The following is a 27815-nucleotide window of genomic DNA, read 5'->3' as shown; positions in this document are numbered from 1 at the left end:
TTTCTGTACAATAAAGAATACCACGAACAGAGCTATAATAGATGACAGACAAGGAAAAGCTCCTGCAACATCTAACATTGACAGAGTAAATGTCTAGAATAGACAAGGAATTCCTACAATTTAATATAAAAATCACAAGAAACCCAAAAGAAAAATGGTCAAAAGCTATGGGTAGGGAACCTACAGAAAAAAGAAGCTGAAATGACTAGCAAGTAAATGAAAAGATGATCAAATTCAAAGTAAAAGCAATGAGTAAAATACAAATTAAGATAATGAGATAGCATTGTTCATACCGATCAGAAGGGCAGAAATGAGAATGGTAGATAACAGCAAAGGTTGGCAAAGACATCGGGAAGAGGGTAAACAGATACAACCATTCTGCTAGGAGATCTTAGTGACATTAAGTATGTCTCTGTCCTATGTGATCCAGTGATCCCACTCTGGTGGATAAATTTCAGAGAAATTCTCAAATAGAATGGTCTATGTACAAATTACAGACTTTATGCTGTGTGAGAATGTTTGCTGTGACGATAATGTAGCAGTTACTTGAAGTAACTTTGATTTCGGTAACTGGAAGAATGGAAAAATCAAAATGGAGTGGATACAAATATGGAATTCTATGCAGCTTTTAGAGATCACACTTTAGATGTGCCTACAGCAACATGAATCTCTTAAAAAGCACGGCACTGAGTAAAAAGCAAATACCATTATGTAAGCTGAAGACATCATAATTATACTGCAGGTCTTTCAAGCAAATATGTAGGTATAGGGACATAAACACAGTAGATACATATGAATGGGAAAGGGAATGGGCATGTGGACTGAAGATAAAGGGTTAAAGAGAAAAGAACAAGAAAAACTTGCACTCATTATGTTAATAAGGTGCTATAAACTGATGACTATCTTTAAGTCAGCTGTGCTCCTCAGGTAAGAAAGAAGGCGGGCGGGCAGGCAGGGAGGTAAGACAGCTAACCCCTACTAGGTTTGGAAGACTGCTTTCCGTCTTGTATCCCTCTCTCAGCCAACTCCACTCCAATAATCCTCCTTTCCCTCCCAATACTGACTTTGGAGGACACGGAATTTATGGGAAGAAGTGCTTTTCAAGAGGACAGCAACAAAAGTAGAGCTTCAGACAGAAGAAAACCAGGTCAACACTCCTTATTCTGGGTGCTGGTGACTATGTAGCTATTAAATTGTCAAGGATCTTAATATATTAAATGGTGAGTCATGGCTTTAAGGCTATAATGCACCTTCAAAAAAAAATGCCTAGCCAGCATCCAAAAAGCTAACCTTTTTCTTGAGAGAATCTGATAGATAGATGGCTAGTGTTCAATAAACTAGATTTAATATTTGTAGTAATATACGTTGTTGAACTTCATTATACTGTACTGAGAACGCAGTCTCCAAAACTTGGTATAAAACAAAAGAAAATTAAAAATAAAAGTCAGGTAATGGCACAAAAATATTTTTTTGCACTTCTAAAATTAAAAAATGCTGACAATGCTAAACACTACACCTCTCGCCCCAAAACTTTTAGTCTGTCAGCCAGGAAGATTTATAGGACAACTGTTATGTTCAGGACTCTATGCTATAGGTAGGAGCGGGCCATAAATAAAATAGAAACAACAGTTCCCACACTGAATTTTATAAAAAGTAGTATATTCAGAACAAACACCAACAAAAAAGGACAGGTTATCATGGACATTACTAGATAAACTAAATGTCTAAGCATTAAAAGAATGCAAAGAGAGAAAAAGAAAGAGGAATCAAACGGGATCAATCATTGAAGGGAATGAGACACAGAATAAAGAAGCAAAGGCATGCCAGAAGGAAAGAAGAACTCTGCAACAAGAAAGAGATGAGGACAAAGAAATAAGAATAAAGAAGGCTAACTACCAAATTAGTTTGGCCCCATTTAGGGAAGTAACAAGAGATAAGGAGAGGGAAGTGGAGGTGGAGGGTTGATAATGCTAACTTGTGGTGGATAAATTTGATACTATGGGTCTAAGATCAGGGAAATGACTTAATGAAAAGGGTACCTGAAAGGGATTAAATCTAGCATTTGAGTATAGGGCCTAATGCAGAGACAAACTTGGGTATGAGAAATCAACAAGAAGGCAGTAATTAAGCTCTAAAATGTAAGGGCCTGAGGGGATGGCTATAACAATAAAGAGGAAGCAACAGATCCAAGGGCTCTTGAGCATGGAATGATCAGCAGCATTTACTATTGAACAGAATATAGAACTAATGAGGGAAAGGGTCAGAAAACTCCAAGGTTAGGAGTTTAATATACTAAGAGAAGATAATGAAAAAACTGGGTGGGCTTATGACAAGGGGAAGACTAAATACACATTTTTCACACACTAAGTTCCAGGTGTTGGTGGCACATTCAGAAGAAATTTTTATTAGGCTACAGTTAGGCTTGAGAAGAAACTCTAAGCTACCTAAATGAAAAAGTTAAAAAATAAAGTGAGTGAACTATTCCCATATTAAAAGTGTTGGTGGGATAGGTGTACTTATGTGCAAAAAGAGGAAGAAAAGAAAATGGAGCTGTCAAAGACCAGATGCAAACCAGAATCCTAAAAATAAATAAATAATCAAAGAAGGGCAGAATTGAAAACAAATGAGAAGTTTAAGAAACTGATATAAGACTAATGACAATCCCTGTTTTTAGACACAATGTATTCTTGAGAAAAGGATGGCCATCCTATGAAATCTTGACTATCCACCTATTTAGATAATAACAGAAACCAATGTACTACAAGGCATCATGTAATCTTCAGAGTCAGAAGGAGGCTTAAAAAAATCATCCAGTCTTTCAACAAATAGTATGGAGACAACTAGATATCCACCTGCAAAAGAATGAAGTTGGACCCCTACCTACACTATTTTTAAAAATTAACTCAAAATTGATTAAAGACCTAAATATAAGAAAATTACACAACTCTTAGAAGAAAACAGACATAAATCTTTGTGACCTTGGATTAGGCAATGGTTTTAGACAGGACACCAAAACCACAAAGAAAGAAAGAAAGAATAGGTAAACTGGACTTCAAATTTTAAAACTTTTCTGCTGCCAAAGATACCATCAGGGCACCTGGGTGGCTCAGTCGTTAAGCATCTGCCTTCGGCTCAAGTCATGATCCCAGGGTCCTGGGATCGAGCCCCACATCGGGCTCCCTGCTCAGCGGGAAGTCTGCTTCTCCTTCTCCCACTCCCCCTGCTTGTGTTCTTGGCTCTTGCTATCTCTCTCTCTCTCTCTCTCTGTCAAATAAATAAATAAAATCTTTAAAAAAAAAAAAAAAAGATACCATCAAGAAAGTTAAGACAACATACTGAATGGGAGCAAATATTTGTAAATCATAGATCTGGTAAGGTTCTAGTATCCAAAATAGATAAAGAACTCCTTCCACTCAACAATAAAAAGAAATAACCCAAGTAAAAAAGGTCAAAGGCTCTTAATAGACATTTCTCCAAAGAAGATATACAAATGGCCAATAAGCTCATGAAAAGATGTTCAACACCACTAGTCATCAAGGAAATGCAAATTAAACTGACAATGAGATATACTATATTACACCGGCTAGGATGCTATAGTAATAATTAAAAAAAAAGAGAAAGTATTGGCAAGGATGTGGAGAAAATTGAACTCTCATACTCTGCTGATGGGAATGTACAATAGCATAGCCACTTTGAAAACCAGCCTGGCAGTTCTTCAAAAGGGTAAACAAAGTTTCCATATGACCAGCAATTCTACTCTTAGGTATATACCCAAGAATAGGCTCCCACAAAAACGTGTCAAAAATGTTCATAGCAGCATTATTCATAATTACCAAAAAGTCCATCAACTGACAATAAATGGATAAATACAATGTGCTATACCCATGCAATGGACTATTATTTGGCCATAAAAAAGAATGAAGTACTGATACATGCTACAATATGGATGAACTTTGCAAACATTATGCTAAGAAAAAAAGAGAAAAGATGAGAAAAGAAAAGAAAAAGAAAAAGCCAGTCATGCAAGACCATATATTACATGATTCCATGAATATGAAGTGTCCAGAACAGGCAAATCTATGGAGACAGAAAGTAGATTAGTGGTTGCTTAGGGCTGGCGGGGGGAGGCAGAAAGGAGAGTGACTGCTAATGGGTATGGAATTTTTTGTGTGTATGTGGGAGGGGTGATAAAAATTTCTAAAATTGATTGTGGTGATAGTTGCACAACTCTGACTATATTAAAAACCACTGATTGTACACTTTAAATAGATAAATTGCCTAGTATGTGAATTATATCTCCAAGTTTTTAAAAAAATCATCTAGTCTAACCACATGAGTTCAATACCCTCACCTTCCTTAAATGGAGATCTAACTTTGCTGAATACAATCAAACAGGAAATTCAGTATTGCCCCCAGGAAGCTCATGCCACCTCTGAACAACTCTGTTAGAATAGTCTTCTTTATATTGAGTTAATAAGTGAGTAATGGGCGGAAGAAAGGAAATCAAATGTAGGGTTTCAAACAGTAGGGAAACGTGACTGATAAAGAGCTTGTAGACTGGAATCAAAGAAGAGCTGAAAAGTGGAGGAAAACTATTTTCAAAGGTAATAGAAGGAATTGGAGAGCAATGGAACAGATAGGCTAGGTGGTAAAAATAGGTTTTATATCATAGGAGAAATCTCAGCATTTTGTATTTGGTGTAATACTTCACACAATTTACTACTGAACACTTAGTGCGCCAGACACAGATTAAAATGATAAATAAAACAGGGGCACCTAGGTGGTGCAGTCATTTAAGCGTCTGACTCTTGGTTTTGGCTCAGTCATGATCTCGGGGTCAGGGGAATCGAGCCCCACATCCTGCTTCGTGCTCAGCTCGGAGTCTGCTTGAGATTCTCTCTCCTTCTTCCTCTACCCCTCCCACTCATGTGTGCGCTCTCTCTCCCTAAAATAAATCTTTAACATATCCTAATAAAAAAATAAATTAAAAAATAAATGATAAATAAAACAGTCCCTATCTTTAAATTAAAGAGTTTACAGATGAGCCATATAGTTCCAGCAACAAGGCAACTGTGCCTTAACCATCAAATCCAATAGTTTTTCCCCCTCAGGTCTCACTCTTAACTGCAACACAAGAAAATGATTATCACATACTACTCATTTAATAAATATAGGATTAATCTGAATAAATCCTTGTCAAACTTTCTTGCCCTAATCTCAAGAACCACTCTCCTGGGTTCTTCTTTTCCAACCAACTGGTCTTTCAACCTATTCTTTCGCAGTCCCATGCACAGGTTCTTCTTTAATCCTCTCCCTAAGATCTTTGTCTCAACATGTTTTTTTCTTTATCCTTTTTCCTTTGACAAACTCATTCTCATGGATCCATTATAAGTTCCAAAATGTAAAGCTCTAGTTCTGACCTTTCCCCCTCAAGCTCCCATCTCTTACTCTAAATTCCATTAGTATATACGTCCTTTTAGTCGGACTATCATGTCAAACCTAAAAATGAAACTCATTTTCACCTTCTAAAACCTGCTCTCCTCCTGTGGGTTTTTGTTTATTAAAAAAATAAACAACAAAAAACAGTCATTCTCTCAGACCTTTAGGCTTAAGACCTATGACCTCTGCCACCTGTGACCAAGAAAATTCTTGAGATGGTAGGCTAGGGTCAGAATGCTCAATTTGGAAGAGATTTTTTTTTCCCATAAAGTTAACTGTCTTCAACAGGGAACAACTTCACCTCTTGGATCTTGGTACTGTATTTCTTAGAACTGAACCCAGGATGTTTAGAAATTCAGTGGCTATAAAACATTTGGAAATAATTTTCTAAAAAAGAAATTTTTAACTAGATATCTCAAGTGTACAAAAAAGTATAAATAATGTATGAGCACTTGTATACCTGCCTATCACATAGATGTAACTGGAAGACTTGTGTCCTCTCAGAATGTGCACTTTATACTTTACTATGTTAAGTATATATTCATAAACTACATACAATATTGTCTTGAGTTTTAAAACTTTATATTATGAATGGGCAGTAGCGACAGTCATATAGCAATATGAACATACTTACTGCCACTGAACTGTACACCTACTGGTTAAAATGATAAATTTCTGTTATGTATATTTTACAATAAAAAAAACCTTTATATTATGATATCATACTATACTCATTCTTCTACAACTTCCCTTTTCTGCTCTTTTTCTGGGTGGGGATTAATATTTTGGCCTAGAAATGCACCATGTTGATTTGATATATGTAGCTCCAGTTCAGTCACTTGAACTGCCATATAGCATCTCCTAGTATGTCCATTATCACAATTTATTCACCTCCTCCCTAGCTGATGAATATTTAGGTTATTTTCTATTTTTCACTATTATAAACGTTCTACTTTATAGCTACATTACAAAGAGGATTTGTGGTTTTTAAAAAATTTTGCTTAAAAAAACAGCTCAAAAAGGACACCTGGGTGGCTCAGTCAGTTAAGCGTCTGTCTTTGGCTCAGGTCATGATCCTGGAGTCCTGGGATCGAGCCCCAAGTCAGGCTCCCTGCTCAGCAGTGAGCCTGCTTCTTCCTCTCCCTCTGCTCCTCTCCCACCCCACCCCACCCTCTCTCTCTCCAATACATAAAAATCAAAAAACAAAACAAAACAGCTCAAGAGACCAGGATATTAAAGATATTAGAACATTAAAACTGCACTTTTCAAAATAGAAAACAGCTGTGTTCACCATCTCTATATGCACTTACGTATTCTCTAAAATGGGACTTGACTAAATCCTGTTTATTGAAAGCTTTCCCCATATTTAGGTTTATTTAATTATTAAAATTTCACTTAGCATATCATTTAAGCTTGACTACAAACTTAATGGATTTTACAGAGTGAAGTTCTACTTTCCCTTGTTAATAACCACCCTTATTGCTAAAAACAAAAACTCTAACACTGTTAACAAAAGAGCTTTCTGAAAGAAGCATTAAACCATCTGCAACATTTCATTCTTAAGACAAATAAATCAATAAAGAACTGGATGTGTTTATATTTGATTACCGCAGTTTAAAAAAGATCCTTATGGGCCAATTCCTTAAGATATGTAAGCTTCTCCCTAAAGACTGAGGAAATTCTAGAGGCCAAATTTAATTCGGCATTACTTAAAGTGGAGCCTGGGACCACAGCTGACTGTTCCTCATCAGTCTCCTCCAGGGGCCCCTCATCTTGTTACATTCCTCTCCTACCTAAAGCTGTGCTCTGCCCACCACTGCTTTGATGTTTTCTGCTAATTTAACCATGTATTTTTTTCCATCTTTTATCAACCTCCTCACTCCCAAATTACGCTACATACTATGAAGAGATACTTGTGTGTCTAAGTTGCTCAGCACAGGGCCTAGTCCATATACCCTACGCATGTTAATTATTACTGTTTTGTTAGGAGTCATCTTCCTAAAGCATAATTCTAACGGGTCTTGCCATTTTCTCCCATCAAAAGCTTTCAGTGGTTTCAACACAAGACTGTGTTACACAGTCAGCAAAGTGAGTAAAATCAGTACTATCTTTTCAGAGTTATTAGTTAAGATACTGGTTAGGCCTCCAACTATTTAAGTGAGGTTAAATAAACCTTTTTTTTTTTTTTTTTTTAAAGATTTTATTTATTTGAGAGCGAGCGAGCGAGCACAAGCAGGGGAAGGGGTAAGGGAGAAGCAGACTCTCCGCTGAGCAGGGAGCCCGATGAGGGGCTCGATCCCAGGACCCCGGGATCATGACCTGGGCCAAAGGCAGATGCTTAACGGACTGATCCACCCAGATGCCCCTAAATGAGCCTTTCTAGAGCTCATTTTCATCATCTGTAAAATGGATATAATTGGGGTTGTTACACGGATTGTTCAGGGTTGTTACAAGGATTACAGATTAGGGGCACCTGAGTGGCTCAGTCGGTTAAATGTCTGCCTTCAGCTCAGGTCATGATCCCAGGGTCCTGGGATCGAGCCCACATCAGGCTCCTTGCTCAGTGCGGAGCCTGCTTCTCCCTCTCCCTCTGTGTGCCGCTCCCCCTGCTTGTGCTCACCTGTACATGCACGTGCACTCTCGCTCTCTTTCTCTGTCAAATAAATAAAATTAAAAAAAAAAAAGATTACAGATTAAATATCATATACAATGGACCCTGCATGCACAGTGGGTATTTAACAAATTCTGGTTTTGCCTTCCCTACAAACTGAATTTCTAAACAACTGAATTCTATAATCTAGTCCAAAAGTACCTCTTCATATTTCTTTCCCATTACATACTCCTGATTCAGCCTAACTAGACTTCTCACCATGCTTTGAGCCTGCCTTGTGATTTCTTACCTCTAAGCCTTTGCTTTTTGCTGACTCCAGTGATTTTGCTTTTCTCTCCAACTCCACATGTCTAAATCTAGCTTATCCTTCAGGGCCCAGGCCAAATACTGCCCACATCCCCCATGCTTTTTCTCATCTCATCCCCATGCACTTAGAACATACTGCTTGATCCTCTTTAATTGCACTTATCACAACTGGCCTTATTCAAAAGTTATATTTACGTGCCTTACAGCCTCTCCTTGAATGGACTGAGAAACAGAAATAGATAAAACCTTCCTGTAAGTACTATTTCTACCCAGTTTTATTCAGTGCTAACTAAAACTTACAAATCCTATCAGAGCACCAGAGAAGATGCCTCTGACAGCCAGAAGCTGGCCTGGTACTATCAGCTAGGCCTTGGTGTTGGTATGAGCTGGCGTAGCACTCACAGCTAGGTCTTGGTGTTCTCCTGTTAAACGTCAGCAATTTCAGAACATCAACATTAAACAAGGCCATTCTGTGACCACCGTGGATCAAGACGAAAGAGTAATAAGACCACTCTGTAATCTGCCTGAACACAGACAAAACATGAATACTGTCTAAGCTAAAAAATATCAAATAGCTCCCATTCCCGGATAATGAGGGACTGCTGCTTCTTCATAAATTACAGCTTCAGCCCTTCTCTAGTCTGTTCTCCCTTTAGATAAACTCTATTAAGATATCCAGCCATCCAGCCACAGAATTTGCCTCACTTCCTGACGGCATCCAATCCAGAGCAAAGCCCCACATCCTTACACCTTCTTCAAAAATCACCTAACACATGCCCACATCCTATAATAAAGTTTTTCTAACAATCTTACTGTGATGTTGCAAGCTTCCCCATGGTGTGCATTCTCCCTAGCTAAAAGTAATAAATCCAACTTCTTTAACTACAGGCATTCCTTGTGCTCTGTGGCTGAAGGACAAACTATGAACTTCTTGAATAAAAGTCTAGGGTATGCTCTGGGTCTTGCATGCTGTACACTTTGGTGAATTGATCTGGATGACTATACTGGGCCTGCTGGCCTTTACTGGAATCTCAAGACCCAGCACAGTTACTCTCAGAATTAAAAATAATTTTTTACTACATTATCCTGAGTGGTTTTTAGTTTTGAGTATAGAAAATGGCAGCCAGGGTGACTGGTAAAAGGTGCTCCTTACCCACAACTCTGCTCCACACTCATTCCCCTAGAAGTTTCTGAACTTGAAAAAGTGCCTAATTTACATGTATTCACAGGCTCTCAAATTGTCTCCTCCCTTCTCTGACACTCTTTCAGAGCAGATACTGAGGTTTCATTAGGAGAAAAGAAAAGGTAAGGGACCAAAATAATACATTCGTCCTCAAGTACTTATATACCAAAAGAAAGAGCTAACTTAAGATAACAAAGAATTAAATATGTGTATGTATTATATATGCATGTATATATACATATATGGACACATAACTATACATACATGTGTATATATTTCCACATCTTAGATAGTTCTAGACCCAGTGGGCAAAACTCACCTGAGGAAAACATGGTGACTTAAGAGTCTAAGCTATTTTGAAGGAACAGGGCCACTGAGGAGGTACTGGTAAGGAAACCTATTTGTAAGTACTCAAAGCTAGTCCCTCACTGGAAAACATGGGCAGGCAGGATCAGGAGGAGAGATGCCAGATACGACATTATCGTGGGAGCACTCCAGGATCCAGCTATGGAGGTGGTGAGCAGGACTCTCCTGAAGCCGACTCTAGCACAGAAGCAGCATACGGTCATCTTGGAGGGCTTCAACTACTCTGGCACCTGTCAGAAGTCTCAGTGTGCTAACCTTGGAACAGCTGACAAGCTCCTGACCTTGCGTGCTGAGGCTTTCGTGTTAAACAGGTGCAGAAGGTGAGAGGAGGGGAACTGCTACTTTGGCCGAAGAAGAAATTGGTCAGTGAAATGAAAAGAGAACTGTAGGAGAAAGGGACCATGCCAACTCAATATTTGTGGCAGCAAAGTAGGGGTTGTGTGGCACAGGTCCTAGGAAAGCAGAATTAAGTTCTGAAAACAAACAGCCCCATGGCATGAGACCTTTTCTAAGAGGAAAGCTTTCTTTTTTTTTTTTTTTTTTTAAGATTTTATTTATTTGACAGAGACAGACAGCGAGAGCAGGAACACAAGCAGGGGAGTGGGATCATGACCTGAACTGAAGGCAGACGCTTAACGACTGAGCCACCCAGGTGTCCCTAAGAGGAAAGCTCTTAAAATGCATTGCTGCTTGAGCATTTCAAAAATTGTCAAGCAGATAGGAAAGCCAGAGGGGACAAAAAAAAAAAAAAAAAAGCAGATGTACAGGTAGTTCTTCTAAAAGAACAGAGAAAAGATGAAAAGACACATAAGTGAATGAGTGGCAAGACTTGGAAGAACCCCAGGAGGCCAAGGTCCAAAATAAGATTTACAAAAAGGCTGGCCAAAGCAAATGGAGTATTTTTAGAGCAAAAAAGGCAATTTACCTGATGATAAAATGTAATGCTGAGGAAGAACTTCTGAACTTCTATTTTGCTTCCATATTCTCTATCAAAGGGACTAAATTTTGGGTTAAATGAAAGAGAATCAGCAATCCTAAAGACAAAAATAAAGTCCCAGATGGGTGAGGAGAATAAGTTCGTCCACTAAGCAATTTCTACCAAGACTAAAAAACCTGCAAGAAAAGTCCTTAAGCTAAAAGAAAATTTTAAGAAATTATATTGATAGAGAAAATTTTAAAGAATGGAGTAGGTGATTATTGTTCCAGTTTGCAAAAGGTGGATGGTGGACTTTTCACCCATACAGAAGTGAGCACACTGTAGCTCTTAGACTAGATTCTAAATAGGATTCTTCAGGAGATTGTGAGGCAGATGGCAGAGAAGGAGGATCCTGAGCTTAAGTCGTGGACACACTCGGAGATAACAGCTATATCTGTGTGACTGACTCTGAAAATGACCCAAAGACTGGCACAACAGTGCTTCCACATTTCATCCTAGGGGGAATCGAGGAGGAAGGCCACATCGAAAAAGGGCAGAGGAGCAGAGCTGAGATTGGGGAAAAACCCAGGTAAGACTAACCACAAATGTGAAGGACGCCACAAGCAGCGAGAAGTTAGAGGATCAGACCCCACCCTAGGCTTTGGGGACCCACGCTGGGAAGATGAGTGCCCATTAACATCTTGCTTTGAAAAAAAAAAAAAAATCAGTGGAGCTTAACTTAGCTTTTAAAATCAGTGGGGTTTAACTCTGGGTACTCTAAAAATCAACCGGCTTAACTCCAGGAAAGCCAAAGGGAGATAGGAAACTGAGTCTTTGCCTTAAAGCATAATAAATAACTTGGCTTTAAACACAGCATAGAAACAACAGTTTGAAAAGTGCCTGAGGTACACGTGACAGATGTATTTACTACTCTCAGAACATGTGCTGGAGGGGCGCCTGGGTGGCTCAGTCGTTGGGCGGCTGCCTTCGGCTCAAGTCATGATCTCGGGGTCCCGGGATCGAGTCCCGCATCGGGCTCCCTGCTCAGCGGGAAGCCTACTTCTCCCACTCCCCCTGCTTGTGTTCCCTCTCTCGCTGTGTCTATCTCTGTCAAATAAATAAAATCTTTAAAAAAAAAAAAAAAAAGAACATGCTGGAGGCACAGGTATCTTCAGGAGAGTTCAACAACAAAAGTGCTGGCAAGCGCCATTTCTCTTCCCCTCCCCAAGCCTAGATAGCCAGACACTTGCAAAAACCAGCACGAACGCTCTCCACCTATTTTACTAGTACCATGTGTGCAGCCCCACCTTCCCCTGCACGGCCTGGCAGGCATCTCTCCAAAGCGGCTCCCGCCCCACCATACCCTGCAAACAACCCAGCAAGGACCAGCGCCACTCCAAAGGGAATCCTGTGCTGGGAAAGGGGAAGCTAACCCCACACACCGGTGCCCCTACAGTTCCAGCAGCCAAGCCTTTTCACTGGCCACAAAAGGAAAAAGCCCTGCCTTCTGGTGTGTCTGCAACTGTGACAGAAAGACCAAGTGCAGAAATCAAGGCTGACTGCTAATCCTGCCCACCTATGTTCCAAAACAAAGTGAACAGCACAAAATGGACAAAACCTAGATGAGCAGCAATCAAAAAAAAAAAAAAAAAAAAATAGCAGCTTAGCATTCTAATATACCACAAGGTCAGCAAGTAAAATGCCAAAAATCTAAAGCAATCCTCAGGATGCATTAAAAGAAGTGAGAGTTTTTAAAAGGAGAGTGGGGCGGGGGGAGGCAACAGGTTTGCTCTTCCATGAGCTAACAGGCTTCTACTTGCTATTATTTGCCTTCTAGAGAGGCTGTTTTGAGATACTTGGAACTAGGTCATATGAGGAATGGATGAACTCCTACAGATGTCAACATAGGAAAAAAGACTGAAAAAGGGAACATGATGCTAGTCTTCAAATTCCTGAACTCACCATCTTTCCCTTTAATCTATTCTCCCCCATTCCTATTTTGGTGAAGGGCATCACCATCTGTCTATTCACCTAAGCTAATAACTTGAGACTAATCCAAGATGCCTCCCTCCCCCTCACCTTCCAATTCTATTTAAAAATGGCTCTTAAGTGGCGCCTGTGTGGCCTAGTCAGTTAAACGTCCAACTCTTGATTTTGGCTCAGGTCATGATCTCACGGTCGTGAGATCGAGCCCCATGTCAGGCTTAGCGTGGAGTCGGCTTGAGATTCTCTCTCTCCCTTTGCCCCTCCCCACACTCATGTGTGCACGAGTGTGCACACGCTCTCTCTCAAGTAAATCTTTAAAAATGGCTCTTAAGCTGACATTTCTGACAATGTTAAATAAATTTCAAATCATAAAAACATAAAAATAAAAACCAGAGAACTATAATAAATAAAAATTTAAAAAAGCTCTTAAAATTGTTCTCCTCCCTCTTACCCAATGATGGCAGCCTCCCCTGCTCTATTTCCTCCTTCCTCCAGTACCCCTATCTCCCTTTGGGAATCTCTCTCAACTTCACAGTGGTTAATTAGTAGTTAATCAGTATATTCTTTCTACCCAAAGCACTGCAAGTAACTTAATTCAAGCCATTACAATGCATGGATAGGTTAGTCAGACCTACTGGGAAAGAACGAGGAGTGGGGGTGCGGGCTAGGTATGAGTGAGGTGGGAGTGAGGGAAGAGTTTAAAAGAAAAGACATGCTCCTTCTCTGGACAGTGGAATGTGAGAGGTGATGTCTGGTACTGTTTGCAACCACTGCTGCTATCCTGAGAGAGCAGTCAGAGGACAGAGCCAACGTGAGAAGGAACTCGGAAGTGAAATGCACACATAAAATCAGAGTTGGAGCCCTGAACAGATGGTGAATCTCTGGATCAGACAACACTAAAGGCCAGTTCTAACACAAGGTCTTTTCATTTGTACAAAGCAATAAATCCCCTTTTTGTCTTAAGACAGTTCAAGTTGAATTTTCTGTCACTTGTCATGAGGATCCTAACTGATGAGCTCAACAACACTGATTTAAGGATGCTCATGCGGCCTCAACCGGAGTACGTCAACTATCTTCTCCTTACAGAGATCCTCACCATGCAGTTCCTACAGTGCCACCAGGATGTCCTTTCTAAAACCAGACTGGAGCTTCTCTTCTACTTACAAGCTTACAGTGGCCTCTTCTACCTTTGAAATAAAATCCAAACTCCTTAAGTACATCAGAAAAAAAAAAAAAATCCTCAGTTTGGCCCCTGCCAACATCTCTGGTCTCATCTCTGGTCAAAATGAAAAACTTTTCTTCTTAAAAGGACACCAGCAAGAAAGTGAAGACAACCCACTGAGTGGGAGAAAATATTTGTAAATTATATATCTGATAATGGGTTTTTGTCTATAAAGAACTGTCAAAACTCAACAAAAAGATAAGTAACCCAATTTAAGAATAGGCACAAGATCTGAATAAGACATTTCTCCAAAGATGATATACAAATAGCCAATATACACACAAAAAGATGCTCAATGTCATTAGTCATCAGGAAAACGCAAATAAAACCACAATGAGGTATCACTTCACACCCACTAGGATGGCTGTGATCAAACAGGCAGACAGTAAGTGTTGGCAAGATGTGGAGAAACTAGAATGCTTATACATTGCTGGTAGAAATGTTAAATGGTGTAGCCACTTTGGCAAACAGAGTAGCAGTTGCTCAAAAGGTTAAAAACAGAATAATCATATGATCCAGAAATTTCACTCTTCATTCCAGCCACACTAAAATGCTCATATTTCCCAAATGTATATGCCCAAGAAAAATGAAAACATGTCTACCTAAGTTTGTATTCAAATGTTAATAGCAGCATTATGTATATAAAAAATATAAACAACCCAAATGTCCATCAACAGATGAATGGATAAATAAAATGTGGTATATCCACACAATGGAATATTATTCAGCCATTAAAAAGTAATGAAGTACTGGGATGCCTGGGTGGTGCAGTCAGTCAGGCGTCTGACTCTTGGTCTCGGCTTAGGTCGTGATCTCACGGTGGTGAGATCGGGCCCCACGTTGGGCTCCACACTCGGTGCCAAGTCTGCTTGGGTTTCTCTCTCCTTCTTCCTCTGCTCCTCCCCCTCACTCTCTAAAATAAAATTTTTTAAAAAATGAAGTACTGATACATGCTACAAAATGGATGAACCTTGAAAACATGCTGAGCAAAAGAAGCTAGTCACAAAAGATTACATATTGTATAATTCCATTTATATGAAATTTCTAGAAATTTATACTGATACAAAGTAGATTAGTAGTTACCTAGGGCTGAAGGGGGTGGGGTGGGGTGTGTTGGAGGGGGTGATGGCTAAAGAATATGGGGATTTGGGTGAGGGGTGGGGTAGAAAATGTTCTAACATTGATTGTGGTGATGGCTGAACAACTCTGAACAAACCCCACTGAACTGTACACTTTAAGGGTGTGAACTGTATGTGAATTATATCTCAAGAAAGTTGTTAGAGGGAAAAAAAAAAAAAACAACCAGACTGTCCTGCTCTAGGACACCTTTCTTGCCCCCAATAAACCTGACCATTCTAACCATGAGTCCCCACTGTTCCCTGCAAGGGCTTTGAGTACATGCAACGGACACTTAGGCCTTATTTTTTGTCTATTTTCCTCTACTAAACTGTGATCCTCAGAGATTTGGCTCATTTTTCTTAGAATCCATGGTTATCTGTACACTGTGTATACACTATGTGAAAGAGTACATCATAAGTATTTACTAAAAGACTGTCTTAAGGGCTGTCATGTGGAAAAGGGACTGTACTTATTTCACATACTCCAAAGGGCAGAAATGAAAGTTACAATGACAGATTTCAAGAATTTCCCAATAACTGGGGTTGTCTCCTTCTCTAAAACAAGGATTTCAGGGTTCTGTGAATTCTCAGAATTGATACTCAAATTCTGAATGTATGTGTAAGTAGTACGTGAATTTTCTAGGGAGAAACTCCATAACTTTCAACAGATTCTCAAAGGGGTATATGTATATAAACCCAAAACGGTTAGGAATCACTGTTTTTAAAATGTCAGCATACCGGCACAGGGATTTTAAGTAGTTTAATTTTTATTGAAGTATAGTTGACATACAATGTTACCTTAGTTTCAAATGTATGACATAGCCATTCTATAGTTCTATACATTATTATGCTCACCACAAAATACAGCTACCATCTATCACCATACAACACCATGAACGCCACTGACTATACTCCCTATGTTGTACTTTCATCCCCATGACTTACTCATTTCATTACTGGAAGCCTGTATTTCCCACTCCTCTTCACCCATTTTGTCCATTCCCCCAACCACCCCTCCCATTTGGCAACCATCAGTTCTCTATATCTATGGGTCTATTCCTGTTTTTGTTTGTTCATTTATTTTTTAGATTCCACATAAGTGAAATCACATAGTATTTGTCTTTTTCTGACTTATTTCACTTAGTATAATACCCCCTAGGTCCATCCAAGGGCAGAGAGTTTAGTTAGCAAAATTTCAGTTACTGAAATACATCATTCAGGAGAAGTTTTTTCCTAGATTATATTCCTTTGGTAACTAATGCAAAAAGAATTCACAGTAGGGGCACCTGGGTGGCTCAGTCGTTAAGTGTCTGCCTTCAGCTCAGGTCATGATCCCAGGGTCCTGGGATCGAGCCCCGCATCAGGCTCCCTGCTCAGCGGGAAGCCTGCTTCTCCCTCTCCCACTCCCCCTGCTTGTGTTCCTGCTCTCGCTAGGTCTCTATCAAATAAATAAATAAAATATTTAAAAATTCACAATATTAGTAGCTTCATAAACTTGAATTATTCATTTAAAAATATTTATCAACTGCTATTTTAGGCAGATGCTAAAGAAATAGTGGTAAACAAGACCAAGCCCCTGCCCTCATGAAACTTACATTCTTGAAAGTAGAAACAGAAAAAAAGTGAGGGCGCCTGGGTGGCTCAGTTGGTTAAGCGACTGCCTTCGGCTCAGGTCATGATCCTGGAGTCCCGGGATCGAGTCCCGCATCGGGCTCCCTGCTCGGCAGAGAGTCTGCTTCTCCCTCTGACCCTCCCCCCTCTCATGTTCTCTGTATCTCATTCTCTCTCAAATAAATAAATAAAATCTTAAAAAAAAAAAAAAGTGAGTAAATAAGAACATTTCATATCATATAGTAATTCCTTCAAGAAGGAAAATAGAACAACATGAGGAACAAGGAAAGATGGGGCTGGAGTTATCTTAGCTAGGGTCCACAGGGAAAGTCTCTGAGAAGGTTACATCTGAGCAGAAACTTGAGTAATGAGAAGGAAGCTGAGGGAAGAACACTCTAGGAATAAGGAGAACAAAGTGCAAAGATTCTAAGATGAGAACATTGGATATCAACTCTTGAGTTCTCAAGGGAAAAAGCCACTAATGTGGCTCTACACAACATTCAGAAGAGTATCTCCCACTCACATGCAATAGAACTTACTCAACATAATTCAGCATAATGGAATTCAATTGAGTAAAATACTATTTTAGAAAAATCTTTACTGCTCAAGATCATCATGAATTAATCTTCAAGGCAGACAAGGCAGTATCATTAAACAAAATGAGTAAAACCTTTGGGATTTTGTAATAAGGCAGAAAGGAAAAAAATAACATGATTTTTTAGAAGTCTCTTCCAGGTAGATAGTTTTACAAGCATAAAGTTTATCAAGCACATTCTATCAAGAGAATTCTCAGTTCAATCTGTCCTCCACCCCCAGAGCTTAGTGCTTGTCATCTGCAGTATTTCTATCTATGATGTGCAAAAGAGTGGAAAGATAGTCCGTGTGCACAAATTACAGGGAAGTGGATTTCAGTTCAAAAGGAGCTGTCCAATCGTCGAAAGGCTGAACATTACTGGAAGTGTTTGGAGACTGTAAAACCATCCTCACGGGTATTACAGCAATAACTTACAGGAGAAAAGTTACCAGAAGAACTTCTGGAGCTAGAGAGAATTGTTCTAGTTCCTTCTCTCAGCCTGGACATCCATCCCTTTGCACCTATTATGTAAAAGCGCCTGAACGCAACCAACTGGGTGGATTTGTAAACACCACATACACCATACCAATAACAAAGGATTAGCAAACACTTAAGGGGAATGTAGTAATTCTTTCGTCTCAGTAATTGAAGTCTGAATTAAAATCTTCAAATTATATTTAAAAAGGCACAAAGACGGCCTGAAGCTGGGCGCTGGAAGTACACAAGGACTTCAGATTAACAATAGCAATGCCAATTAACTTTACTTCATAGAAAAGCAGGACACAAAGCACACAGAAACCCCAGAGAGGGGAATCCAAGCGGGAGCCCTCCGGACTCAAAAGCACCTGGACAGATGTGACAGCTGACTGAAGCCAGGGACGGGAGGGGGGAGGGCTGCGAACGGGTGAGCGAGAGACCACCTGGAGGGTGCCCAGGTACTCGAGCCTGCAGCCCCGGCCCTTCCCTCCAGCAGAAGGTCGGGACGGACCCGGCGCCCCATGGAGTCGCCGCTGTCAGCTGACGCCGAGGGAACCGCGGGGCTTGGCACCTCCCCACCGCCGCCCGGTCCGCCCTCTCTAGCCGGTGTGGAGGAGACCTCGACTCACCCCTCCCTGGAGCAGCCGAGAGGGAGCTAGCCTGCGCTTACCTTCCGGCGCCGGCGGCGGCTCCTGCCGCTTTCCGCGGGACAGGAAGGCCTTGGGCAGCAGCAGCGACACGGCCAGGACGAGCCCCGAGGCCAGGGCCACCCTCTGCACGGTGGAGTACGCCATGGCCGCCGCCCTCGCCACAGGTGCAGACGCCAGCCGGAACCGGAACCGCAGCGCCGGCGGCCTCTTCCGACCGAACCGCGGGCTGCGCGGACGGCGACGCGCGAGGGACAAGTGCGCGAGGCACCCGCACGGCGGTCCCCGTCTCCGTACTCGCACCCGCGCCCCCGGGTCTGGGCCAACTGGAAACTCCTCCCTGTCCACGCCCCGCGGTGTGTTCTCCGCCCCCGCGAAAGGCTGGCGGTTGTGCCCTTCCTTCTCCCCATCCCGCCGGCCGCCCCCGACCACGCCAGCGAGCTCCTTACCGGCAGCAGCTCCCACCGCTCGCAGCCAGCCTCCGTCTGCAGCCAACCGGGAGGATGTAAGCGCGTCTAATGATCTCGCTCCACGGTGTGAAACCCTTCACGGACACCTCTTGATCCTCAGCACAACCCTCACATCTTTCTGTGACCTCAAGGCCCTGACCGATCTGGTCTGAACAGTGCTGCATCCAAACTAGAGCATTTGCTCTTTCCCCAGCAGATTCTTTGCTTTCAGGGAAGCTTGGTTTGTCCTGTTCCCTCTGCCTGGAAAATTCCTAACGTCATCTCTGCCGGTGAAAAACTCTGAAGAACTGAAAAATACTACCTCCATGAGACTTCTCCAGTCAGCCTCTCCTCCCTCTGTATTCCCACAGTCCTTCCTTCCTGTCTTTATTCATTTATTTATAAACATTAAATAATAAACATTTAGTTCCTACAATGTATCAAATCCGGAAATGGGACTATAGGGTCTGATGAGTAAGATGGGTTTCCTCCTGGGGCAGATAGGTATCTAAACACGAAAATGCAGGAAATATTCTGGACTCTGGAACAGTCAGCTCAGCTGGAAGGAGGGGTCAAGAAGAGCTCCTGAAAGTAGGTGAAATTTGAGTTTTTGAAGAATAAGTCACTAGACAGACAGGTGGGAGGAGTTAGAGTATTCAGACAAAGGTTGCAAAGAAAGCAAAGGCATGAAAGCCTGTGTGTGCCTTCCAAAGATGACTAGTGATTCATTTTGGCCAGGCCATAGGGCTGGTGACAGGATATAAAGTGATAAGGCTACAAATATAAACAGGAGTGAAATTGTGAGAAGCCTGGATATAACTTCCAGTTCAACATGGCAGATGGAACACACCCATTTATCTTTCCACAAAAATGAAAATAAAGAGAAAAAGTGTATCTACAAGACTGAGAATGAATGAAAATATGACAACAGACAAGAAATGTCAACATTTTGTAAGATGCGACATTATCCAATAGAAATACAATGACAGTCACGTATGTAATTTAAAATTTTCTAGTAGCCACATTAAAAAAGCGAATGGGTGAAATTCATTTAATACGTTTTATTTAACCCAATATACCCAAAGTATTATTTCAACATGTATAGCACTCATAAGTCACATTTCAATGGCTTAATAGCCATGTGACTAGTGGCTACCATATTGGGCAGTGCAGGTGTAGAGCATAAAAAGTGAAGTACCTACTGAGGGAAAGCCCCTAAGAGGCAAACTAATTTGCCCCTCAGAAGCTAGGAGGTCTTAAGAATTGAGTTCCTTTAAAGGCAGAGATGTGGAGTGGGGCTGAATAAAGGATTGGTTGAAAGTCCGGTTAAGAAGCAGGTGAGATCCTCCAAATCTTGTTCTTCAATTATTGCAGCTGGGTGGGTGCCCCTACCAGCATTGCTCAGGCATCCTCATTGTTGATATCATCAACATCACTAAAAGTTATTGAGTACTTACTATATTCCAGATATTTTACATGTCATAACAATTGATTCTAAGAGTTTTATGAAGCAATATAATATACCCACTTTACAGATGAGAAAACCAAGAAACAGAAAGCCTATGTAACTCCCCAACAATTACACTGTATCAGTCGAAAGCTTTTACTTGAACCCAGGCATGCTTACTCCAGGACTTGCGCTCTTAACCCCAGTTTTACTCTCTGGAACCAGGGAAGCTCTGGACTCATAGACAACAGGTGCAGCCTATGGAGGTGGTACCTTATGGGATATGGCTTCTAAGAGGTGCAGAGAAAACTGTGATGATCCACCCCCAAAATTCTGACTTTGGTGACTGGATAGGCATTGATTCCATATAACAGCATTTTGAAAACAGAAGAATCAGGTTCGTGAGACAAGGAATTCAGATTTTGACTAGTTGAATTTGAGTTCCGTGAAATATCCAGGTACTGCTATCCAGTTGGATATATGGGTCTGAAACTCACAAGAGATGTTTGGGCTAGAAACAAATATGAAAGCGATTGACCCTTCAATAGTAAGTGAAGTCTGGGAGAAGATAACGTCAGCAAGAGTGCTCATATAGAGTGAGGAAAGGCCACAGTAGGAAACCTAGATTACACCATTATGTTGAAGTTCCCAAATATGAGGACAGAAATGGGGTGGAAAAGAAGATAGTGATCCAGGTGTTAAAAATCTCGAATAAGGAGTTACTGGGAAGTTAGAAGGTGACAGAAACAGAAGGTGTAATGAGCAGCCAGAAGACACGCTCTTGTACGGAGTGGTAGGTTTTGTGTTTGCTGGTCTTAAGACTGGTTGTAGCGGCGGCAGGCTCTCCTAGGCATACTTCTAAGTCCTTTACATGCAAACATGCATTTATGAGAATACAAAACTCTGAATAAATGCCTGACCCTAATCGTTAAGTGCTTAATCTCATGTATTTTTTATCATTCTGCCCCCGAACAAACCTTTTTTCCTCCTGCCTGCCATCCCACTGCCGTGGAACTTGTAAATTGCTCCCTTAGAAGCTTTCTCCCATGTTCCTGGCGTTCTGATCCCTATGCTAGTTGCCTTCCCAACATTCCTGATTTACCTTTATTCCACTTATCTTGACATCCAGTTTCAGCCCAGAAACAAACTGCTCATGGATCACAAGACCCAGGACAGAAAACCTACCTTTCTCCGGTGTGCAGTAGGAAGCAAAGAAGGGCTCTTCCAGCCTTAAACCCCCAAAGAAGGGGAAGACCTCCATCTCCCTCTCCTCGGAATCTAGTTCTACTTTGTCTTTTAATGACCAGCAGGGCTCCCTGATATGAGGCCCGGGAGGGCCCACAGCCGGAGCCACTGACCTGCAGCTGCTGCCAATGATTTCCTTCCCTCCACCCCTTTCACAGCTGACCTTGCCTAATAAAGAAGCCCAAATAAATCTGAACTGCTTCCAGGAAGCTCTCCTGGATGCTCCAGCTCATGCTAACTCTTCTTTCATTGAATTGCTGTGGACACTGTTTATCATGGGTTTGCTGGGTTTTTTTCACCTGGACAGGAACTCCAGGAGGATAGGGTTATATCTTCTTTCCATGACATGACCGAGCACAGAACTGGCTCACAGTAGGTACTTACTGAAGTATGAGGCTGCTGGTTTCACACACATACACCCCCCCACACACATACACTGATTTTGCCACAGCTCCAAGCAACTATCCATCTTCCTGGGAATCAACAGTCAGAGTTTCCTTGAAGAGTCACCACAGTAGATATATAAACTACCAGTTATAAAATAAATAAGTCCTGGGGATGTCATGTACAGCATGGTGACTGTGGTTAGTAATAATGTATTGTATATTTGAAAGTTGCTAAGAGAGAGCTTAAAAGTTCTCATTATAAGAAAAAAATTGTAACTATGTGTAGTGATAGATGTTAGCTAGACTTATTTTGGTCAGCATTTCACAATATATGCAAATATTGAATCATGTACATCTGAAACTAATATGTTCTTTTCTAAAGCTAATACGTTCTATGTCAATATTCAGTATATTTATATTTCAATTAAAAAAGACATGGTTAAAAAAAGAGTCACCCCAAAGAATCTCATTTCAAAAAGTCACTGATTTTGCCCACCATAGGTCACTCTACCTCATCCACCAAATTTGCCCCCCTAGTGACCACGATGGTTAATTTTATGTGTCAACTTGGCTGGGCCACAGCACCCAGATACGTGGTCATACATTATTCTGGATGTTTCTGTGAGGGTGGTTTTTTTTTTATGAGATTAACTTAAATCTGTGGAATTTGAGTAAAGCAGACTGCCTCCATAATGTGGGTGGGCCTCGCCCAATCAGTTGAAGTCCAGAACAGAACAAAAGTCTGATCTCCCCTGAGTAAGAGACAATTCTGCAGCAGGAGATCTTCAGACCTCCTGGATCTCCAGTCTGTCAGGCCACCCTGAAGATTTTGGACTTGCTCAACTTCTATAATCACATCAGCCAATTCCCTAAAATTAATCTCTCCCTTTCTCTCTCACTCTCTTACTCTCCCTCCACTCCCACCCCCCATCCTGACCACACACACACACACATCCAATTGGTTCTTTCTCTGGAGAACTCAGAAAAATACAGTGACTTTGCCTATTTCCAAAAATGTAATTCTCCCATGACTGAGGTTTTTCTATCCCACAGGAGATTCCAAGGATGCACCTTGGTCTCTGAAAACAGTTCTAAAGAAGAGCCCAAAGGAAATACAGTAAAGTCATGGACCCTTAATATGGGCAGGAAATTGGGGTGGTCCACAGGGAAATGAGACCCAAATATCCAGAACACTGAGCAGAAAGGAGCAAGGCCTGTATCTCCAAAGCCCAGAATGAAGACGCTAAAGAAGGAAGCAGGAGATGGGGTAGGATGCACACAGAGGGTATATTGGACCCAGGCCTTGAAGGAAGGGTAGAATTTCCATCAGGGATGAAGGAAATGTGATAAACAGCTGTTCATTGTGGATGTCCAGAATCTTTTGAATATCCTCTCTTTGATGTTATCCACATCAAGAACCTCACATTGTCAATGTAGAATCCAGCAAACTATACTTCCCCTTGCCACCAGGTGCAGGTCTAGAACTGCTTCCCCAGCCAGACCTACCCATGCCTGACTTCCATTTGGAAGTTATCTATGAGAGGAAACAGCAATGGCTGGGTTGTCATTTTTGATGGTCCTAGGGGGCAGCAGAGGTGGGATGTGCCCGCCATTGGTGGCCACAGCAGCTTCCCGAGAGGCAGAGCTGGGACCACACAAGGCCTGGGGGCAATGGCAGCAGGGACCTCTCCAGAGGCCAGCTCTGTGGCATGGTTCTGGGAGCTGCTTCAAGCTCTGAAGCCCCGGTTTTGTCACCTGTGAAATGGATTTTGTGCTGCCTCCCTCCCTGAGCTAGCAAATGTGATGGAGCTTGGAAGGCAATTGGGTGTAACATGAAACAACAGCCGTAGTTACAGCTCAAAGCAGGTAAAAGGAAGAAAACTAGAATCAGAAAAGGGGAGAGGGTTTCAGAGCAAACCTATCAGGAGGAAGCCTCTATAAGACCCCTATTCCTCACCCTAAAACTTTCCCCAACTGGGACTGGGTGGGCAGAGGCTGGGGGCATGAGGACCCAGGCTTCCAGGTGGTGTGTGGTCAAGGTAAGAGTGTCCTTACCACTCTCCTACCACCTCTCCTCACTGGCCCCTGCCCCCGGTGGATGCCGAGCAGAGAGAAGTCACAGCTGGATACCTTGGGCCTTTCTGCCTCGAATGAGAAGAAATAGGCTTTGGCTCCAATTAATTAAGCAAACTGATAGAAATTCCCTGCCTAAATCACACTTTGCATATCCATAATCTCTGCACTACATTTTCTGTATACTTTACCCCTGGGTAAAAATTGGTGAGCATTTAAATGCTTCCTCACATAATCTTGCTAAAGCACACTCTTGCCTATAAATATTCATGCCACCGCCAAAACATTTGCAAGCTTTCCCCAAAGGTGAAATGTGTGTAATGTACTTTGTCTTCTGGGTATAAATATTATCCAATACATTTTGGTTAATAGGAATACACTAATTATTCCTGTAACCCTTTTAAAAAGGGTCATCTTCATGATGTGAATTTTTAAAAAATGTAATTACAGTAATTGGATACTTAATCTAATTAAAATTTGCTTTATCTTTAATGGGAATTTTTCTAAAGAGGGAGAATGACAATTGCCTTTTTGATAATGACTGTTTTCTTCCTGCAGGGAGATCAAGTTGGTGAAAACTGGGGAGCCAGGCAGTTTTGTGTCTGTCAGTGCCCTGGTTGCTGGGCAAAGCCAAGCCAGTCTTTGCCTTAGGACTCAGCACTTACATAACGAATATGGGTTTTAGTTACTGAAGAGAGTGGAGGAAAGGACGAGTGGAACCTTTTCTCTTCCAACAGACGAGTCTGTCTCCCTCCCTAGGGAGGAGCCTTCTGTTCTCCTGGACCTGTGATTGGTCCACAGTAGGACCTTGACCTCAGCCTGCTAGATCAGGTCCCTCACTGGGCTTGCTGGAGCTGGAGGCAGAGAAGCAGCTCCCCCATTTTGGGGGCCATGGTGCTGTAAGGAGTTGTAACGAATGTTCCAGGGGCTCCACTCAGATCCCGTTGGTTCACCCCCGAGATCACCTGCAGATCGCTCCTGTATACAAGTCGGGGTCCTGCATCCCTCTGCATAAGGCTGGTCTCTAACCTGGGGAGCAAGGTAGGCCTGCTGGAGAGCTACCAGCCCTAGAGCAACTCTCAGTGAGGGAGGGAAGCAGAAATGAGGTGGATGGAGAGCACGCCTGGTGTTGAATCCAGGCTCAACCCCCAAGACTCTCCTTGCTCCTTCCTGCTCCTTTGATTCTGTGGGTTGCCCTGAACCCTCCCCAGCCATATGAGTCAATACACTTCTCCCATTTTTTTCGTATGTGTTAAGCTTGCTGGCTAGAGTTGGATTTCTTTCTTTCTTTCTTTCTTTTTTTTAAGGCAGTTTTATTAAAGCATGGGGACAGGACCCATGGGCAGAAAGAGCTGCCTAGAGTTGGATTTCTATTTCTTGCAACTGAAAAGTATCATGACTTTCTCAAAGAATAGGTGAGTTTGCATGCAAAGCATTTGGAATAGAGCTTGCCTCAGATTCAATGTTACTGCCACCATTACTACTGTTATTATTAAGTGCATATTATTATTATTCGATGTCTGACTTGCTTCCAGAAAGGAATATGGATCAAGGACCTGGAACTTAGAAAAGAGTCACAAGGGGCGCCTGGGTGGCTCAGTCGGTTAAGCATCTGCCTTTGGCTCTGGTCATGATCCCAGGGTCCTGGGATGGAGCCCTGAGTAGGGCTCCCTGCTCAGTGGGGAGTCTGCTTCTTCCTCTGTACTTACCCCACTCATGCTCTCTCTCTCTCTCCCTTACTCTCAAAAAAATACATAAAATCTTTAAAAAAAAGAGTCACAAAAGAAGTCAGTTTAATTCTACCTAATTTCCTCCCTTTTGTCTTTTTTCATAACTTGAAAAAAAATATTATTTTATTTTGCTTAAGGGTCACGTTCATTTTGCTAATTTTGTTACCAAGTCTGAGTGGCATAGACAAACTGCTGAGTGTGAATGCCCCGGTCAGGTTCAAATTATGGCAGGCTCTGACAGGCGGCAAGGTCACTTTAGGTCTGTCATGGGCTCCTGCTATCTTGGCCCTGATGGGTCTCCTCCTCCGTAACACATATTTAAAATTATATTTCATTTTTTTTTAAAGATTTTATTTATTTATTTGACAGAGAGAGAGAGAGGCAGCGAGAGAGGGAACACAAGCAGGGGGAGTGGGAGCGGGAGAAGCAGTCTCCCCGCCGAGCAGGGAGCCCGATGCGGGGCTCGATCCCAGGGTCCTGAGCCGAAGGCAGACGCCCAACCAACTGAGCCACCCAGGCGCCCCTCACATAATTGTTTTTAATTGTATCAAGCACCACAGAAATAAAATGTTGCCATTTTTAGAAAAGTTGCCAGGCAGATGTTTCTGTATTCTAGGGAATGGTGGAAGACTTACCTTGGCACAGGGAAAATGCTTCTAGGAATCTTCTGGCTCGGCAAGTCGAGGCCCAGAGGGTCACCTGGACAGAGCCGGGGTTAAGACAATGAGGACAAAGGGCTTTTCAGAATAAATTAAAGTGATGTGTTCCTTCACAGAGAGGCTGTTATGTTGTAAAATTTGGGACTTCTTCTGGACGCTCAGCGACAGGAATTTGACAGCGAGGGACTAGGGAAGAGACAGCAGGGTTTGAATCCCTATGGTTTGTGGAGGAGCAGGCCTCCTAGAGAGTCAACCAGGAAAGAGATACTCGGTGGGCTATGGTTTCGGGAAGGTGATATTTAGGCTTTCCTCTTGCACTGCATTCCTCTTCTGGTTTCCTCAAGCCTTTAGAAAAGTCTGTGACACACCACGTGCTGTGCCACTGGTGCTAGGGAATCTGGGAGGGGATTGGTCCCTGCTTAGAGCAAGGCATTCTCATCTCCTAAGCCCAGGGCTGAGGGAGCAGCATTGAATCAGCAGAGAACGCTAATCCCAACAACGGAGGTGACAAGAAATAATGTGCATGGAGGGCTGGAGGGGGGTGGCCAGGTGAATGCAGAGAGGCAGGCTGCTGCATGTCTGGTAAGAATGCACTTGGGATAAAGGCTGCTTCTCCCAAATGCACTGGAAGACAGCAATCTTCCAAGGGAAAGGGGCAGAGAGAAGGATTGGATCCTACTATTTTGTGGTTAAGGGTCCCAAAGCAGGCAGAGTCTGTAAATAGTGTCCTCACCTCTCTGGACACATGTCCTCTGATGTCTTTGCTTCCAGCTGCAGCCACATTGGCCTTGCTCACACTCGTACAGGCCTGGGCAGCGCCACCCTGAGTCCTTGCACTTGTACTCTCCACCTGGACTGCTCTTGCCCCAGACACCTGCATGGCTCAACCCCTCACCTCCTTCGAGTCTTTGCTCAACTATCACCATTCTCAGTGAGACCTTCCCTGGCCAACCGATGTAAGGTAGTGCACTCCTTTCTCCACCTGCCCTCCTTTATTTTCCTCCACGGCCCTTGTCCCAGCCAGTTCAGACTGTTGTCTGACAAAGTCCAATAGACGGGGTGACAGAACTTTATCTCTCATAGTTCTGGAGGCTGTCTGTACTCTGAGAGCAGGACACCAGCAGATTCGGTGTCTGGTGAGAGCCTGCTTCCTGGTTAATGGATAGCCCTCTTTTTCCAGTGTCCATGGAGGAAGAGGCAAGGGAGCTCTCTGGGATCTCTTTCATAAGGGTGCTAATCCCACTCATGAGGCTCATCACATCCCAAAGCCTCTACCTCCAAATACCATTACATTGGAGATTAGGTTTCAACATATGAATTTTGGAGGGGCAAAAACATAGAGTTTATAGCAACACTCACCTCCTTCTACA

At 42.2% G+C, this 27815-nt stretch overlaps 1 protein-coding gene across 7 annotated transcripts in view; it reads right to left on the bottom strand.

Moving 5' to 3' along the window:
* The window catches only part of RIC3 (RIC3 acetylcholine receptor chaperone), a 60287-nt gene extending 41556 nt beyond the window's left edge, over positions 1 to 18731 (bottom strand). For 3 of the 7 annotated variants that reach the window (XM_036101546.2, XM_036101547.2, XM_078058438.1), the window contains exon 1: positions 18480 to 18731. In XM_036101546.2, the coding sequence (XP_035957439.1) occupies positions 18480 to 18603 (124 nt within the window). In that variant the 5' untranslated portion in view covers positions 18604 to 18731. The remainder of the gene's footprint in view (positions 1 to 18479) is intronic. The other 4 variants (XM_036101541.2, XM_036101544.2, XM_036101539.2 and 1 more) reach the window with 3 other exon arrangements.
* Between the last annotated feature and the right edge of the window lie 9084 nt (positions 18732 to 27815).

This window comes from Halichoerus grypus, chromosome 11 (assembly GCF_964656455.1).
Source record: "Halichoerus grypus chromosome 11, mHalGry1.hap1.1, whole genome shotgun sequence".
In the NCBI taxonomy this organism is placed as follows: domain Eukaryota; kingdom Metazoa; phylum Chordata; class Mammalia; order Carnivora; family Phocidae; genus Halichoerus; species Halichoerus grypus.
This window is presented reverse-complemented; position numbering and strand designations above follow the sequence as displayed.